This window comes from Lissotriton vulgaris, chromosome 6 (assembly GCF_964263255.1).
Source record: "Lissotriton vulgaris chromosome 6, aLisVul1.2, whole genome shotgun sequence".
Lineage (NCBI taxonomy): Eukaryota > Metazoa > Chordata > Amphibia > Caudata > Salamandridae > Lissotriton > Lissotriton vulgaris.
Window position 1 is genome coordinate 678,047,044 of NC_141694.1, and position 20,390 is coordinate 678,067,433.

At 40.1% G+C, this 20,390-nt stretch overlaps 1 protein-coding gene across 1 annotated transcript in view; it reads right to left on the reverse strand.

The window, feature by feature from the left end:
• Positions 1 to 20,390, reverse strand: part of GRIK2 (glutamate ionotropic receptor kainate type subunit 2) — a 1,496,154-nt gene that overhangs the window by 92,399 nt on the left and 1,383,365 nt on the right. Inside the window, exon 15 of the mRNA XM_086926667.1 lies at positions 14,690 to 14,940. Within this exon, the coding sequence (XP_086782793.1) occupies positions 14,690 to 14,940 (251 nt within the window). The remainder of the gene's footprint in view (positions 1 to 14,689; positions 14,941 to 20,390) is intronic.

Sequence of the window (20,390 nt, forward strand, 5' to 3'; positions counted from 1 at the left end):
GCAACGGGTGGGTTCCAAGCCCTAAACTTTAAACAATACCCCTTGCAGCACATGCGCAGTCGGGAGGAGAGACCTAAAAATCTGTGGTAGCTCTTTTATGCATGTATATTCTTTATTTATGTTAATCATGCATTCGAAGTTTCAAATAATGAAAATAAAAAATGAACAAAAAATCGGCCAGTTTTCCTACTATTAATAGCACATACTTGGAAACAAATTTGCCGGCAGCTTACGTATTCAATTTATTGAACTGGTACACTGGCCAAATGCACCCAGCCATAGACATAGACAATTTGCGTCAATGCCTCTATCCTGATAGTCTTAAAACCCTTTCTATAAAGGACAAAAGGCGTGGGTAATGTGGATTCAGCTTCCTAGATAGCATATTCATTGACTTTTAAGTGGCAAACAAATAGTATAATAAAAAAAAAGAGCGCGTTCAGTAATGGAAGCAATTAAAAAATGCAAATGGTTGAACACTTTTTGTCAAACCTGTTCAGATAAGAAAAAGCTCATCTGAAAGAAAGCATTCAAGTCAGTAATATCATTTGACGTCTCCTTGTTTCACGCAAACATTCGAAAGAAATAACCTTTATTCGAAAGGCGGTTCTAATCTCGACACGTGCTGTGCATTTTCACCATTGTACTTGTATGGCTTGTTAACAGCATTATGTGAAAATAAAACACCCCCTCTGGTGGTCGCTTTGACGTAAGGCAGCTTTAGATAACCACTCGAATTGCACACACTTTCAAAACTCGTTTGGAATGTTGGATCGGTATTAGTTTACATTGATTTTCGCTTCTGTGAACCCTTGTGCTTTATTATGAACTTGTTACTTCAACAAAAAGTGAAAAGGGAATTATTTCTGCCCCAGGTTTTCGAATAAGTTGTAATTGGCACCAGTGGCAATAATTCATTAGTTTAGATCAGGTAAAGGACGCTAGTGTGTATTTCTGGTACATCATTAGCGTGAATTTATATGAATCTGGCTTGATCACTGAACTAACAGACGTTATCGTGTTTTAAGGTATCAGAACATATGTGCTGGTCAGCGTCTCCAAGTACGCAGAAATAAAAAATACTAGTTCGAAAAAACAAGTGTAACATGAAAAATAGCAGATTCATACAAGGTGCAACTGTAAAATACAAGTTTTAACTACCACAGGAACACTACAGGAGCTCTGAAAAAATTGTAGAAAAACGTATGAGCTATTTCCGAGAACCCTAATAGGAACTGAATCTAATTACCCTAAATCCCTCTAATTTCGACTGAAATTGACTTCTGAGATCAAAGGAATGAAAATAGATTTCGTTTCCAGAGGTGTACAGTTTAAGAACTCGTTAGGGGGGAGGTGGGAGTAGAATGAGACACAGATGCAGGTAAATTAGAACGAGACATATATGCAGGTAAAGTAAAGTTAACTTTCTCTTGCAGGGCTAATAGTTTCCGTCTGGGAACTGAAAAAACTATCTTTCAAAAATGTGATTAAACCGTTCAGTTAGTCCATTTGTCCCCAGGTAATATTATTCCACACAGTAATGAATATATGGCAATCCAGTAGAAAAACATTGATTTCTGCGGCTACAAATTCTGGACAGTTATCTGTCACAAATATTTCCAGACATCTTTCTAAAATAAACACCTCTTTAAGAAAGGATAACACACCCACAGCCATTACCTCATTACAGCCTTTTAATAAAAAAAAGAATCATCCATCAATATGGCGTATTTGGTCACTCACCCAGCCATTGGATGCTCCAGAACTCTCCGGCCCAAACCCCTGCCACTTTTTTGTTGGAATTCAATTGGCATTATTGTAATTTTATGACCACCTGTTAACTGTCATTTGTTGCATATGAAATGCAGTCCCTAGGATGCCTCTAGGAATCCATCTCATTCCACCAGAAATATCAGAATCAGGAATAGATGTATTGTGTAATTAAATAAAATCACAACAGACACATGGCAGTCACTACTACAATTACAGATAAAAGAACAAACAAATAAAAGAACATCCCACATCAAAAAGATCAGCAGTAATCCTTTGTCAGTTAACGGCTATAGCTATGGACAAACATAGTCACAATAAAATATATTTACTGGCATGTGTACAATAAAATATAACCATACTGGCCCTAGCGACTGATTGTGCTAAAACCCTTCTGGGAGGGCCACCCAGCTAGCGCTTTACTTACGAGACAGATTTTACAATGCTTCTGGGGTTTGGGTTGACAGAGCATCTGAGTGTTTTCAGCTGATCCTCCTTTGACTATGAGTAATTTTATTAGGCATCGAGGGCAAGGCCAGCAGTGGCAAAAACATTAACCGATAGGCAGTCCTCGTGGAGCCATAGATGAATTATTAAAAATATAATTAAAGTGCCATATGCAAAATTTTAAAGTGCCATGCAGGCCCAGCTAAAACCTCCTATCCAGTTTAGAGGAATAGGTGGATGCGTATTTTACAATGCCTCTACGGGGCTACATGCACCAAGCATAAGAGGTGATATCAGCTGACCCTCCTTTGGCCAGGAATGGTTTATTAGGGCATCAGGGAGTAAACAACCAGCGGTATGCAGGCCCCCTGATAAGCAGTCTTTCTGGGGACCTTGATTGAGTTGCTTCAAATTAAAGTGCTCCTCAATGCGCAACTTAAAATGCTGCAGGCAACATAATGAAGTGATGTCCATGCTTGAATAAGGACTTCCAACCAAGCAGGAAGAGTGGCTGGGCTACTAGTGATAACTTAAGAATTGATATCGTTTTTGACAATGGTCTGATTGCCCTGTCTGCTACTCACGCTGTAACCGTCCAACATACGCTCGGATCTTCAGAGCAACTACCAAGCTTGTAACTTGTAAATGAGTCATTAGACTGAGCCAAAACCAATATGTATGATATATCAAACCTGCTGAAAGAAAAGTATGAGGCTGCCTCTAAAGGTTGCTCCCATAAATTTATGACCAGTTAATAAAGATTCCTCCAATACTTGTATTTCATATTAAGTGTTAGACATTGTTTTTGGGATGTCTAGGGTATGCACCTTAGCCAGGGAGAACCCACCACTCTAGTCAGGGTCAGCCAGATACACATTTAAGATAACCTATGCTCCCCCTCTAGAAGCTTGGTGCAGCGCAGGCAGGTTTACCACAAGAGGCACTGTATAAAGTATTTGTGCAATACAAGGATTACAGTAACACAGTGAAAACATTACTAAAAGACTGTATACCAGTGTAGAAAAATAAGGAATATTTATCTGAGAAGAACAGAACCAAAATGATAAAAATATCCAATTACAATTGCATAGGTTATCACATTTTAGGCTTGAGCGTTGAAAATCAGAGTGCTCAAAAAGATGTGGACGCTCCCTATAAGGGAGCTATGGTAATGACTATTTAGTGGAGTGCTGGAAGAACACTCACATTTATAATTCCGATGTGGTGTTCTGACTGGAAAAATTTACATGGGATCTCGGCTTCCCCGATTCGAACTGAGTTAAGGCACCTCAGGACGCGGAGCAAAAGCACACAACAGGCAGCCCAGAGCTGCAACACAAGGCTTCGCTGGGTCTATGCACACAATGAAGCTGAGCAGTCCACATCGCTCCCCCACGTACATTAACTTGTCAGTGTCTTGACAGCCATGTGAACATGTCCTTAGTTTCTGTTGCTGTCCAATACATGGCACAGGAGGAAGTCTACATTGGCGCCTGAGCACAGTGCAGGGTGAAGTTACCTTCGGTGCCTGGGTCCCGCCTACGGCTGACCTTGGCGGAGATTTCTGTGTTGCTTGGCGACACTGGGGTTTCCGAAGCCAAGGTTTCCTTTCGAGCCGGCGAAAGGCAGGAGCACTTCAACACGTGCTGACTTAAACAAATGTGGAGCGCTTCAACTTGCGCTGACTTGTAGAATGCTGGGAAGCGCTCAACACATGCTGAACTGGTAAACAAATAAGCGCTCAGCACATGCTGACCAGATGGAGCATGTAAACAAATGGAGCTGTCAAACACAGGCTCCTCGTCAAAAAGCACTGCTGCCCGACTCACGAGTCAAAGTCCAATGGCAGTGGTACACAGTTGAAATCTCTGATGGCCCACATATTGCCAAACAGAGGGCAAGTCAACAAGCTCTTAGAGAACACTTGGGGCACAAAGAGAGCAGCAGGCAGACCGGCACAAAAGTCCAGTTGCAGACTGGCAGTCCCTCCAGCAGGCAGCAGGCCAGTACTACAAAGCAAGTTGTCCAAATGGCGGTTCCTCCTGGCAGCACAGCAGTCCTATTACAATGTGCAGATTTTAGAGCCAGCAGCATCTGGTTACAAGTCCTATCGACTGTCTAAAAGCATGGGTCCCTAGCCCAGGTAATTATACTCTAAAATGTCTTTGATAAAGGGGTGACTTTAAAGGAAACCTCAGGAGTTGGCCACAATCCCTTTCAGCCCAGCCCTGGCTCCTGATGAACAGTAGGTGGTAAATCACCAATTTGTGTGAGGGCAGGACACCAGCTATACAAATGTTAAGTGTTAGCCCCTTTCCCTCTCCCAGCCAAGGAAGACTATCAGTATGCAGATGGATGGAGATGTATCCCCTGTCACACCCAGCCCTTCCTCCGTTGTGTCTGTCTAGAAAGTATGCCCAAAGTGTAGCTGTCACCCAGCCCAGATGTGTATTGGAGTCAGGCTGCGAAGCAGAAAGAGTCATAAGCACAGAGAAATTCCCACTTTCTAAAAGTGAAATTTCTAAAATAGTAATGTAAAATCCAACAACAAAAGTAACTAGGATTTATCACTACCATTCTAAACATACCAAACATGGCAACAAACACTCCTCTCGCATCAAAAATTACTGCTTAACAATATATAGGGGAATTCACAATTCTAGTCTATGAGAGGAATAGGCCTCACATCAGTGAAAAACAAAATCGGCTGTTTGTAACTACCAGAACATGCAAAACATAGAGGTACATATCTTACCATTTAGTTACACTGCACCCTGTCCATAGGGCTACCTAGGACCTAGTTTAGGGGTGACCTAGGTGTAGTAAAAGGGGAGATTAAGGCTTGGCAAGTAGTTTTGAATGGCAAGTTGATATGGCTGTAAACTTTGAAACAGGGGCCCTGCAGTGGCAAGTCTGGGAAAGGTTTGGAAGGCTACTTCTATGGGTGAAACAAGCAGTGCCGGAGGCCAACTGGTAGCATTTAATTTACAGGACCTAGGTATATGGGATACCACTTTACAAGGGAATTGTAAATCAAGTATGCAAAGCAGGATTAAACCAATCATACCTTGTTTAGAGGAATGGAGCACATACACCTTAGCACTGTTTAGCAGTGGTAAAGTGCCCAGAGTCCTAAAGCCAACATAAAGAAGGTCAGAAAAATTGTTGGAGGAAGGCAAATGTTTGTGGATAACCCTGACGAAAGGGCCGTGTCTAACAATAAGAAACAGCTGCCAAAGTCCAGGGTTCACCAACACTTCGGTTAACTTAGTCATATTTGATGATGCAATAAAGATATAAAACCATTCACAAGTATACACAAAGTGGGAGAAGATAAATGGCACACACTGTGATATAGACTAAAAGCAAGTGCACCCTACATCTGAGTGAATTGAGACACAATGCTGGATCATCAATAGATTCTCCTTTACATTAGTAGTGCCTTTTATCATAGTATTGTATGAAACAATCTTCAGTTTATAGCATTATGCGGCTAGAAATCCACCTTCCAACACAAGCCCAGAAATTTGAAAATAGGGAATTTGATTGTGTTTTTGGGAAATTACAATGAATAATCAATTGCTGAATTTGATGACAACCTGGGATCCACTCTCATTGTTCACAGCCCAATATAACTAGTGAAACATGCAGTAAACTCTCTCTCTTTTCTCATAATTTTGAAACAGCTTACATTCAGCTCATTCATTTAAGGCCCTTTACTGTCCATTATTATGTGCCTTTGACCCCCAAAAGAAACCTACATCAGAATTCATACAGTTTTAAACATATAAGCAAATAATAACTCCAAATGGCTACCACTTTCAAGACTGAACATATGAGGTAACATGCGGAGCACATACATTTTGAAAACCATAGGCTCTGGGTTAAACTGGAACAATATTGGGAAACAACCAGGCATAATATAAACTTGTCATTCTCAAATGACCTTGTTTACTGACCAACAACAAGTCATTCTGCGACCTAGGAAAAACTCTAGAAAGATGTCGATGGAATCAGCTCCAAGCATGCTTAGATCAGCAGGTCCTCTGCCATAATCAGAATTTTAACCAGCAAAGGGTGCAGAACCTGTACTTACCAGGGTAAAGCATGACACTCTTATCTTTCAGCATTACCTCTCAGCTTTGCACAACATTTTTAACCAACCATGAGACCCTGACCAAAAGACTGATTGAATTAACAAAGGCGGGGGGAAATAATGAATGATTATGATTTAGGAACAGCTGTAGAGTACATCAAGTTCGCATCCAATGACATAGATAATCAGTGATAATTGGATCTGCTTACTAAGGCAGCTGCTTCGAGAATGTACAAAAAAAAACATACCAATAACATCGGAAGAAATTAGTATTCACAAATCTTTATGTCTGGAAAATTCGAAATACACATCGAAACATTCCCTTCACCCATTTTGTATATGGAGAACTAATGACAGGCAGGAGCCTCTTTATTGGACTGAACATTTAGTACATAAGCTCTAGTCAGAACTCAACCCGTTTCCAAACACCCATTTCAGGAAGAACGATGAAGCTAAATCTGTACGAAGTGGCAATTTTAAATTCTCTGAGTATGAATAAAATATAGTATTTTCAGAATGGGATTAATTTTCTTTCAGTGCGATTACAAAAATCAATAAATAAATTACAGCAATCACGAATTGACCGGGATGGCAGGTGAAATCATTGGCAAGTGTTGACCTCACCGGCTGGGTAATTCATGCAAAGTATTAAATGGGAACACCATGCCAATTAAAAAAAAAGAAGATTTTGTTTGCCCACAGCTCTTTAAAGCAAGTAAAGAAAGTAATGTAAGATAATTTTTGTGATATGATCGAAAATTGATATGCCCATTATTTGAAATTGAATGGCTAAAATATTCTGGTCAACTGAGGTCTACATTAAACCTAAAGCACTTTCTGTTCGAATAATGCTGGTAGTCAAATAAAAATAGTACAAGATTTTAAATCATCTTGAATACGGCCAAACACTCTACTTTTCACTATTTTAGCAAAATATCAATGACTTGGTGGCAATATCGACTACCAGCGTTTTTCAAAGTAGCCAGTCACCCCTAATGTTTACAAAGGGCTCCCATCTATTGTTGGGAAAGGGCTGAATGATTAGCCTGTTGGGCTCAACTTGAAATAGATTTGCTAAATATCTATTAAATAATTTACAGGCATGCCCTAGTGCAAACAAATTAAAACCAATGAACAATCCGCTCTCAAACTGCAATGATTAACGGAGGATAATATATTTTGTTTTGTTATCCATGGATCACATATATGCCAAAAACAGATCCCTTTGCTAAAGCTTGTGATATAGGTCATCTTTTCTGATAGGTTTTAGAAAGGATAAATGGATACACCAACCAGTCTATTTCACCTAATCATAGCTTTACAATCGAATGCTTGCTTGCAAAGGCCTAGGAAGAAACGAAGGAATAATAATAAAAAATGAAAAAAGTAGCATTTTGTCTAGGCAACAAAGTCTAAAAGTACACATAAGTATAAGAAAAGTAATTATTATTACAACAGCAACAAAATCATCAGATTTTAATGTAATCTTAAATGGCACCATAAAAGAGGTGGTATCAGAATGGTACTAATGAGGTTAAGCAACACGCATTGGATGAATGAAAGTTGTATCAAATATTGTTAAGATAATAGGATAAGTGAACAATTAGGATCTGTAACTTCCAGTGCCAAAGCAGGTATGATGCTGTTTCATCTACAGGTACAACCAGAAGTGATAATATGCCTGACACACTTTTTTGCCTTGATGAATAAAAAGTCAATGGAATGTGGGTGCTCGAATGAAAATGCCTAAAGAACCTAGGATCTGTGAAATTTGTTAACTTGCTACTCAACATATAACATCAGCTGTATTCATTTTCCTGGCGCCTTGTCATTTTCCCATATATATGTTTGTAAAGGTAGGGATGGACATAGCAACAGCAGTCCTAACTTTAAAAATAGCCCTGATACAGTGAATATCTGGCTTAGACTATATATGTTGTATTTCCTTTTATAAAAAACTTGCTAATCATCTATGTATATATTGTAAATATCAAGAACCCAAACACGTTTGAAATAGTACAAAAATATAGTGTCATTGTTTGCTTGATCATCATAAATTTGAAATAGCATCAGTGAAAGCTAAGGACTTACTATTAAAGTTGACCTTCCCAGGACTTGGTCTGGACAGATAACAATGTCAAAAGACAATTTGAATATTCATTAATAATATTGTAGTATGTGTGCCTGGAGCACTAGAGATTGAGAGGTTTCGATCGAAAATAATCTATCACAAACTATCGGCTGTCGAATGTGCTTAGCAAGCAATATTGGCTCACAGGTACTCTTGTTAGGCATCATAGTGCCTGATTCCTAAACTGTGTCACACACCTCATCTCAGTTCCTCTAAGATATTAAAAAAAAAACAGAATATATTGGTGGGTGTAAATCCTAAATCTTGCCTCACATTGCAGATTCCTGCAGCGTTTACCCAGGTGGATCGTACCCTGTACAGACAATCTGTAAGACTGGTAGCAGAGGAGGAGAAGAAATACACGTGGAAATCTATGATTTCAATAAAGCTTATGCTTTGATTTGTAGATGTATGCCAATAGCCAGCAAGTCTGAAAGCTAAGCAAGTCACAAAAGGAAGCCTCCAATTTATATTTTTTTACTTTATTTTAAATTTGTGTGACTCCGCCCATAACTGAGTACCTTTAGATGCAAGAGGTGCATTTTTTATAATGTGACTTTATGAATCAAGCACCTACTTTCAGCAATGGCTTTCTTCCTGAGTATGCCAAGCTAAAACATACAACGGGGGACTGAGGGGCATATTATCAAGGGGGTTTATCTCCGCTTTTTTGGCTTTAAAAGCCAAGAAAGCGGAGATAAAATTATCTCCCTATTACCTAGCTGTCGCTAACACCAGTTTGCGACAGCTAGTAGGAGATAGCGATCATCTCGGGCCCCGCTTTGCATGTCAGTGATATTTATCACTAATGACATGCAAAGTGGGCGTGCCAAGATGTTAGCAACTGGAAACAGTCGCTAACATCGCTATCTCCTATTACCAACTTTTGGAGATATTCGCACTAAGCGCGAATATCTCCAAAAGCTAACACCTGCCCCATAGCAGTTCTTAGCCATGTTATCCAATGGTAGGTGGATAACATGGCTAAGAGCATTAGCTCGGTAATGCATGAATATCGCTCACTTTTCAGTGATATTCATGCATTTCGGCCGATTTTTATCGCTTAGGAGATAAACCTTGATAATAGCAAGGTTCCTAAGCGATAGAAATCGCTGCAGCTTGGCGATAAAAATATCGCCGCTAAACCAACATAGCGATAATTATCGCTAGTTGTTGGTAATATGCCCCCTAGTTCTCTTCCCTTAGAGTTTTGCATGCAAAGATCCACCAAAAGTACAGATGGCTTTGATGATCTTTGAACTTATTTTCTCACTGCCTAATACTGGGGCATATTATCAAGGGGGTTTATCTCCGCTTTTTTGGCTTTAAAAGCCAAGAAAGCGGAGATAAAATTATCTCCCTATTACCTAGCTGTCGCTAACACCAGTTAGCAACAGCTAGTAGGAGATAGCGACCATCTTGGGCCCCACTTTGCATGTCAGTGATATTTATCACTAATGACATGCAAAGTGGGCGTGCCAAGATGTTAGCGACTGGAAACAGATGCTAACATCGCTATCTCCTATTACCAACTTTTGGAGATATTCACGCTAAGCGCGATTATCTCCAAAAGCTAACACCTGCCCCTGAGCAGTTCTTAGCCATGTTATCCAATGGGAGGTGGATAACATAGCTAAGAGCATTAGCTCGGTAATGCATGAATATCGCTGACTTTTCAGCGATATTCATGCATTTCGGCCGATTTTTATCGCTTAGGAGATAAACCTTGATAATAGCAAGGTTCCTAAGCGATAAAAATCGCCGCAGCTCGGCGATAAAAATATTGCCGCTAAGCCAACATAGCGATAATTATAGCTAGTTGTTGGTAATATGCCCCACTGTTTCCACAGCATCGACTGAGGCAGTCAAAATTTCTATCAATCCAGAAGGCAACTACAAAACGTATAACATTTCAAAAAACTATCTCTCAAAATAGAAACACTCAAGGTGCAACTACTTCTTGAATTCATCATCAATTGCCAAAATGTATGGCCGTGCTTGTTGCATTAACTAAAAGTAAGATCCAGTACAGTTTTCCAGATATCCACTATGAAAGTATACATTTTTCATGAAGTAGAAATTAGTAGAGATTATTCGTAACCTAAAGCTAATTACTATTCTGTGTTTCAACGAGCCTGGTCCTAAAGCCACATGTTCCATTTATAACGAAGAGACAGCAAAATACTGCAGTTTCCAAGGTATTTCGAAATAATGACAGTAATCTCGATTCGTCAAATTGTGCTGGTAATGCATGCTTTAAATAAATACATGTATTCATGTGCATTACATCAAGGATTACAACTGTCCAAATTAACAAAAAACTGCCAATGTATCCTGAGAGTGCAGTTTGACTGCTGCTGAATTGAGTTGCCTCTGATTTCTCTGCAGAAGATTAAGGTGTCTCTAATATAGCTTTGCCTTTCTATTCCATCCAAAATAAAAATAACTGCAGTGACCTTCCATGAGTAAAATGGTGTCCTGCCTTTGGCTTCAATTAGAACAAGAAAAGCCAGCTGTTCAAAAAAGATAACCACAATTAAACATATTGACGGCATGCACTAAGTTAAAAGGCTTAAAAGGGGAAGCAGGGTTGCTTTGCTGATGCTCGTTTTGAATCACAAATGCAGGAGTCAATGAACTCCTGTGACAGTCTTCTTAAAATTTAGAGGGCCATATTTACAAAACCCAAATAGGACTAGAGAACAAAAGAAGCATTTTGCTCAAATGCAAATTCACAACATGAACAAGATGGATGTGTGCAGAGTGACTCGCACTCAAATTTTGCTGCCAGACACTTTTGCTTTTAGAGTCTTGAAGCGATTGTGGCAGGCACAAACTCCACTGTGTGCCTCATTCCAGAGGCGTAATGAAACTTGTGGTGGCACCCCTCACACACCTAGTCAGGAGCCCTCAGGTGAGGGTCCCGCCACCTGTGCACTTTGCAGGAGGGGGTCCTATGGAGCTCTGGTGTCCCCTGCACCGCGGAGACTGCAGGGGACTAATGTCAAATCACTGCCTCATTCACAAAGACATGCAATAGAATGTCCACCGGAAAACCTGCCGTTTAAAGATAGCAGCTCCAACCCCGTGAAGGCTGCTGGAAGAACATTTCAATATAGAGATGTTCCCTTTCTACTTGCAGACTGCCACTGCTCTTGTAATAGATCAACATGGTAGACAGTTTTACGCTGCCACCCCTGACAAAGGAGACTCTTCCCTCCTCCATCTCTTCTTTACTCATCCAAAATATCCTCCTCCTACTATGATCTCTAAATTAACTCTTTCTAGACCCTTCCCTCTTCTATCCCTCCACTATCAACTTGCACCCCTGAAACAAAAAAAATATTGTGGTATTACGTCCAGATCTTGGTTCGACTCAGACATCAATGATGAAAGTAGACATCTAAGAGCCACAGAAAGACGCTGGAGAATCATGCCCACTACCATTCACCGCGACCAACTCAGAACAGTCGTGAATAAATACAACAGTCATATCAAGAACAAAAAATCCATGTATTTCTGCTCCACACTGGATAGCGCAAAAAACAGACCCAAGGAGCTCTTTAATATCATCAGATGCCAAACCTCCAAATCTGATACGTCCCTAGGGCAGGCATCCAAAGAACGGTGCTACAACTTCGCCAACTTCTTCAATGATATCCAAGATTGAGCGCTCTCTCGACATCATTTGCGCCTTCCTTCCCTATAGCAGCCCGGGTGGGGTGTTTGGTAGTGCTCCCCCTCCCATCACTAAACCCTGGTCACTCTTCCAGCCCATCCGAGAAGAAGAGATAGTTAAACTTATCTCCACCTCCAAACCTTCATCTCATGCCCTAGACCCTTTACCTGCCCAACTCACCAAAAAGCTGAAACTCTCCCTAGCCCCACTCTGGTGCGGGAATATTAATAGCTCCATAAAAACCAAGCCTGGACATAAATGACTTAAACAACTTCAGACCCGTCTCCAACCTTCCTCTTCTCTCCAAAATCCTAGAAAAATGTGTACTCCAACAACTAACCCACCACATGGACAACACCAACCTTCTCGACTCCCATCAATCGGAATTCACTACCCTACTCAGAAAAGCGAACATCCCTTTCCACCTATATGTTGACAATTCTCAAATTTACTTGGAAATCTCCTCTGCGAAAGACATTCAAAGACTCAATGAAACACTAAGAGAAGTGCAACTTTGGCTGACAAGTAACCACTTAAAACTGAATCTGGACAAAACAGAACTACTCCTCATCTCGAACAAAGAAAAGAATCCACAAATGGTCGAGTGGTTAAAAGCTATTGATGCGCTCAATGGGAACCTCACCCTGGCTGATTCTGTTAAATCTTTAGGCATTACGCTAGACTCAAAACTGGACATGACCAAACACATTAAGATCTCGGCGAAGAGAGCCTTCCTCAACCTGAAGCTACTAAACAAAATAAAACCTTAAATTCTGCCCAAAGATCTTAAACAAGCAAGCCAAGCATTGGGGCTGTCAAGACTGGACTATGGAAACACAGTCCTCTCTGGAATAGCTAAAACACATCTTGCTCCTCTGAAAACAACTCTCAATGCGGCTACCAGAATGGTCACTGGAATAAAGAAATTTGATCACATCTCTCCTGCACTCAGAGAACTCAAGTGGCTACCAATAGCATTGCGGGCGAACTTCAGAATAGCATGCCTCACCCACAAAGCCCTTCACACAGGCAAAGCCGAATATCTGGCGGCCAAACTTAAAAAAGCAGGCCACAACAGGAACCTCAGAAGCTCTTACACCCTACTTCTCATCCCGCTAACATCACGAAAACAAAAATCCTGCAGCCAGGTCCTTCGCCAGAAATGCGCCCAAAATCTGGAACTCTATTCCCCCTTACATCAGAACTATTTCTTCTTTCGCTAAATTCAAAAGTCAGCTCAAAACCCTTTTCCTCGATCGATCCCTAGTGAACAGATAGGAGCAGCTGGAGTCTTGAGATGCACACCTCACCCCTCTCGGATGCGGTGTTAACAAGACTTTGAAATGGAACTCTTCGTCATTGTCATTACTATTACTCTTATCTGGAGTGTCTTGCTTTATTGTATTATGCTCTGCTCTCTTTTGCTCTGCTCTGTAACTGATGTGAAGCGCTCCAATACCCTCCAGTCAGGCTAGCGCTATATAAAACTTCTTAAATAAATATCCTTTTCAATCCAACTAACAGACTCACATGTCCACCACTCATATTAATTTCATATTTCCCTGTACTCATTCATCACTAATACTTTTTGGGTTCCAGAGTAGGGTGCTACTCACCAAAAAGCACTTCAACACCTCGTCAGGGGTAGTAAGAGCTATATAAATGCAATTGGAATTACATTGTAGGCACATACAAGTACAGGTTCCTGCCCTGAGCGCTGTGAGTATGTGGGTGGAGCCTGCTGATAACAGCAGCCCCTCATCATTTTGCCTATATAGCTGTTATGTGTCAATGCATAAAGTGGTGTAAGACAAATAGATGCCCCCCGCAGAGTGTGTTGAGGGATCCCAAGAGTCTCCCGTAACTCATGGATATTCATTTGTCTTGGGCTGAATGGGGCCCCCGTAATGAGGGTTTGTGGCCCCCATGGAGTGTCCTCTTCCCCCGGCTGCTGGGTTCTGTGTTACGCTTCAGAATACTTAACAGAAAAGTGGGTGAGAACCAAACACACAAAGAGGACAGGCATACATATATGAGTGCAACATTGATGCTCCCTTTGCAACCCATCTAAAGGCTGCAAATCTTGCATCTGAAACAGGACCAGTAGTCACTCATTTGCACAATGGCCTTTTTCCCCGGCAAATGTGATGCCTTAATTTCGTGCACGAGTGCAAAGCATTAAATATTTTCCCCCATTTTGTATATTGAAATAATATATTCACTGAAAGAATAATAAGAAAGTTGTCAACCAAATACTAATTCCCCCCCAAAGAATAGATTATTGATTGAGTACATTGTCATCACAGTATATCTTTAAGATGGATATAAGGAACGTTATCAAAATAGGCCTTTCTTTTTTGTGCATGAATATATTTAGCATTTTGGGTCTGTGGGTGGAATAGTATTCTTCTGTCTGCCTGCTTTCTGATATACATTTTGCTGTGAACTGCTAAACCTATGGCATATTAATATAACAACAAAGTAAAGGCCACCATTTTTGCAAGACCTAATGAACGCATGATCAGCTGAAGTTGACAGTGGCCAGTAGAAAATGAATCATATTTACCTTCTCCAACTGGGCATTCTTTTTGGATTTGTACAAAAATTCTCCCACTGCCACAAAGACAGAAAGCACCAATCCTGCCGCCAGCACGATGAAGATGCCGCCAATGTTCTGTACTCCAAGAGCACTGGCTTCTTTACTCTCCTCCTCTGGACATCCATTGCCTCGCCACCATTTTTCCTTCATCATGTGAAGTTTTCCTTCTTCTTGCAGTTGAAGAATGGCAATTGTGATCTTGTCTCGGTATGGAGAGCCTGCAAATGATAAGGCAAATGAGGCATGATGCAATGCATTATGTTTTCAATAAATTTGAATTATTCAATATATTACTTTCTCAAACCAAGGACTTTTTAATTCTAAACATGGTTACACATCTGGAGGAAATGTGACATAACTGAGCTGTGTATTTAAATCTAGATCAAGCATTTGTTATTTATGTTGGGCTAAATAATGATGCAGAACACATTGTGACTATGAACATCATAAATGACATATCGGAGCTAATGTATGGGCTATAAGTGTCCCATATATGTAAATGTGCAGACTCACATGATGGTAAGAATGTATTTCTGTGCTACGCTGTGCATGCATTTTATGATTGGTGGAGTACAGGATCTGGAATGCACACAGGGCAATTTTGAATGCTATCTGAAGAGCACCTGCCCCTTCAGAGAACCCCCAGTTCAATGTGCATATTTGAGCGGAAGCCTCTGTCAAAAAGGGATTCTCAGATAACGTCACACACCGTGGGATGATCCCCAACCCAGAGTGGGTGGCATGGATACATGCATGTGCACACTTTGCACAAACTCTGCAAATTTTGTAAAAGCAGAGATGTATTTTGCCGCCTAGATCTGAACGAGCAAAAAAATGGTAAAAAACACTTAATGAATCAGCCTCTTAACATATTTTGCATAGTGCAAATATATTGTCTTTATAACAAAATATTATTTTACTTTAGAGTTGAAAAACACTAAATAACTTATAATAAAATAGTTTAATAAATGACCCCCCACAAAAAAAGGAAGAATAATGTAATCAGTTTGTATGCCCATCCGCAGGTCTCCAACCTCTCATGTTTGACAAATGTACATTTTTGTTCATGGGTTCTTATTCCAAAAAGTAACATTAGGAATATAGAAAACAAAAGGATCTAAGTAGTCATCTGGTCTAAGAGATCTAACTATTTGTCCATATCGGTACTACTGCCATGCAAAACATAATGCCATTAACTATTAACAATTACATATTAAAACATAATTCAGTTACTGTTATATCTTTTTCACTCTGGCAGTCTGGAATTACTGTAGATTGAGGACTACTTAATCTCTCTGGGAGTTGTACTATGCTAACAGTGTGTGCCTTTGTCCTCCCACTCCTTGCAGCCCCCATTAATTTGGGCCTACCATGCCTGCCTGCCAGGGCCTGTAGGCCAACACTATAAAAGCCGTAAATATAAATATCCAATCTCTTTGTAAGGCAGTAGTAAAAGTTCAGGCCACACTACTGGTTGAATGTGGTTCACCAAGGGAATGGAATTATGAAGAATATCACTGTCAAAGTTCAAAGTAATTCAGAGTAAAATTCTATGCAGTTTGGAAGGATTTAATGACCCTTGACAACTGTGCATTAGCACCGTTATGCCAGAAGGATACAAACACATTCATTAATTCCTAAGCTGAATCCCAGAAATGGTGTAGGAATATTTTTTTTATTTGAGTCTGATAGAGAAGTTGACCAGAATAGATCAAATCTACTGTAATGAGTATCCAAAACATTTGTCTGGTTTTAGAAGAAATGGTATATATTACATATATATAGCTATAGTTCTGTTCATTTTAAGACAAGTTCATAATCTCAGGGTTAGCTACATCCCCACTCACTGTTAAAAGGATGAATGTTAGTTTGCCTCAGTGTCCACCTACTTTTTATTTATTGGACTGGATCCCAAGGCCCATGGAACACCTGGCCATCTTGGCCAGGGATGGCTAATTACCTTAGCACACAGCTCTGAAATTCTAAACAGTAAGGTACAATGGCCCTGTGCACTATTGGAGCACTCAATCAAGGTGCATATGCACTACTGTTGCGAGGACAAGCCACTAAGAATTCACAGGAAGTCCTGCTCCCTTACCCAGATACTTCAGAGCAAGTGCACTGTCGCTACCCTACGCCCACGTACTGCAGCAAACATGGATTGGTCTCCCAGGCCTATTGACGTTTAGGACAACAGAACACTTGTCTCTACAATATAGGAATAGAAGGAGGCGTTCCCATGTAAACAGCTCCACTCCCACATGTAGACCCATTGATTATGACACTGCTGGAATGATGCATCATGTGCAAAGTGTGAGCCATTTGTCTACTTCTGACCTTGCCCTGGCTACCTTTCATCCTATTCTGACTCCAGGCAAACCACTTTCCTCTTCTGATAAGATTTCATCTCTCCTCTACCAACAAATTCTACTTATTCTTCTATGATCTCTCTTCATGACTCCCAATAAACTGCACCCTATCCGCCAGCTAACTCTTTGACAGACGTATTAACCATAAAAATACATGCCCCTATCCTCATGGAGCGCAAACCAACCTGACAGTTGAAAATGTCTCTGCCTGTGTCCTCTTTCCCGAGCATTCTGCCTTGCTACTCAGTTTATAGTACCCTTCTCAGCACATGCATTGCTGCAATGCATAACTCACATATCTTGTCATTTAATCCTGTTTATTAAACACAAAACACTTAACAGAGCAACCACCAAATGCAGTGAATTTTCCATTAAGCACCGCAGTGACTGCACCCATTTGCCCTTTGAGACTGCCAGCATCTAGACACTAAATGCTTTCCACCATCTTCTAATACTGCCTGCATCCAAAGTCAATAACTAGATCTTCCTGTGCCATATTCCTGGACTTCTAGTCCCTCAAGTTTGAAAAGCACTTATGTATGTGGACTTACAATTTTTAACAGATCTCATGGGTGATCACACTTTATTTAGCATTCTGAAGCATTACTGGCTTCCATGAATATAAGGTCTTTCACACACATCAAACGACATTGCCTTGATTTGTCTTCCACAGAGACATGCAAGAACCCTTCTTAAGGTTTTCCCCCAGAATGGAACCATTAACTTGCTAATTCGTTATCCATTCCTATTACTTCCCTTTTCTACACCAAAAGTAACCAAAGAAACTATACCTTACCAAAGACCAAAAATGTTCTTGTAAAAGACCTTTATCCACAAGTTGCTGTTTTCTAACACCACCCACTTTATCGTGCACGAATCTTTAATGGGAGCTTGATCGATTCCATTGGAATACAGTTCCTGGCTAATGGACACAATATCCTATAGTACTGCACGATTCCTCCTCCAGGTGGAGTAAACTATACCTCCTACTGACCCCCAATCCTCTCCGTTCATCAACCAATGCTCATTACCCCCAGAATACAAGAAACAACATCTACTGCCAATAAACATCTGTTATTCAACACCAAGATTCCCGTTGCAGTGAACGAGCGGTTTACAAATACACATGTTATACTATGTTAAGAGAAGCCTCCTTATGCTGGATTAGTTCCAAACCTATAGCATATATCTTTCAAACTTTCCCAAGTTAAGAACTGGAACACTTTGCTTAGAGACAAAAAGGCTCCTCTGTAATCTGTGAACAGTCCATACTCATCGGATCTGATTAACTATTCAAAACATTCCAGATGTTTCTCAAAGTTTGATATTAAACACAAACAACTGCAATAGCTTCAGTGTGGCAAATGCAGAGACATTTTAACCACAGTTTCCACTGTTATGCTGAAGACATGAAATCTATCTGATAGACAGAGACATCATTGAAATCTTCTCTTACAGGGCCAGAAGCCTAGCCTAGACAGGAGTGTATGAAGAAGAGTGCCTTAAACACAATGAGATCAACATTGATACTCACTTTTCTTCAAACGTATCCCTTTTTTGAATTTTCAACTAGGCACCTATGGGCGTTCTAATTGAACTGAACACCAAACATTGCACTGTTGCAAGAGGGACAAAGTGTACTTAGACTGCTTGGGATTGCCTACCTATATACTGCACACCAAATTTAATGGATACTCTGACCAACACCACCATTGAATATGCAAATTCTATTTATGCCAGCATACAACGGAACATACCTTAGAAAGTCCAGAATGCAGCTGGAAGCCCCACCATGGAATATAACTCAGCCCAAATCATGCCATTCACACTCTGCCTCCACTACTTTCATGTCAGTAGACAACTCAAATTCAAGAATCTCTACATGACCAAAGACGTCTGAAGGAAGAGCTACCAAAAATTCATTTGATTTGTCAGCAGCAGTCTAATTCATTTGTTCAACAGCCTCCTGTTTATCACCTTCTCTGCAGGTGCTAGGGCAGAAGTAACTCTCAGTAAAGCTCATCTTCCAAATATATTACCTATTTTCTCTCTTTCAGAAAAGTCTGAACAAACATCCTTGTCCCTCCTCTGAATTAACACTGCAGATACAGGTTTCAGTGTCACAATATCCAGAATGTTTGATGTTCTAATGACCAGCCCATGACATTGGTTAATTTGGTTCTGGATGTGTACACTAAAAATATCATAAATACAATAATAAAATATATAACATTAAAATATACTAATCATATTAGTGAAGACATAAAGGACATATGCAGCTGTAACATACTTATATAAATGTTGTTCTAATTAACATTTGTTTCTATATGTTTTGCTTTTATCTATCATATTTTTTACCTTTCACCCTTTTATTTTTATTACTCCTTCTGTTTATACACAACATATATATGTATACATGTTATTAGAACTTACTTATATCACTTACGTTTTTATTTCACCTCTAGATTCTGTGTGTTCTATGTTTTAATATGTTTTCATAACAATGTTACTTGGTTGTCCTTGAAAAACAAATGAGTAAGTGGGTCCTGACCAGCTTAATCTCCTCTAAAAACTTAGATATTGGACCACCTTGTTTTCGTATCTCTACTGTGATTTAGTTTCACTAATTGACGCTCACTCACTATAAACTACTGGTAAAATGATTTTAAGTGGTAACCGACAAGGACCACATTCTAAATTAAGCCCTGCTTCTGCACAGCAGGAGGTAGGAGGAATATGCTGATTACATAAATTATATGTACACATGTGTGTACATCTATGTGGGCGGAACAACGATGATTACTGTCTGTCTCACCCTGATATCTATGCGCAGGTAGCCTGTCAAAGATAGTACAGTGAATTCATTAATTATGGTCAGTGCAAACATTACCATTTAATTGGGCATCCAAAAAGAAATTCCCAATGTTCCTTAATAAAAGTGTTAGTGTGTATTGCTTTACTGTTGCATTGCTAGGTTCTGAGTCTAGTAATAACAATCATTGGAATAACCAATAGGTATCACCTTTGGGACCTTAGAAGTGTTCAGCCATGCAGTACATTATCCTGGGTGCTGTGCAAACAGGGATTAAAGAGCTACTCAGTTACTACACACTGGGTCATACAGTCTGATTCAGAAATTCAAATTTCGAGGCTTTTGAACACACACACAGAAAGGAAAGTGCCTCGATCCAAGTCAACAACACTATAACATTTTCTGTATGACCGCATCACAAGAGTGTTGCACAGTCTGTGAAAAAAAAACAGTGTAATACTTTCCAATGGCAGAGACAACACATACT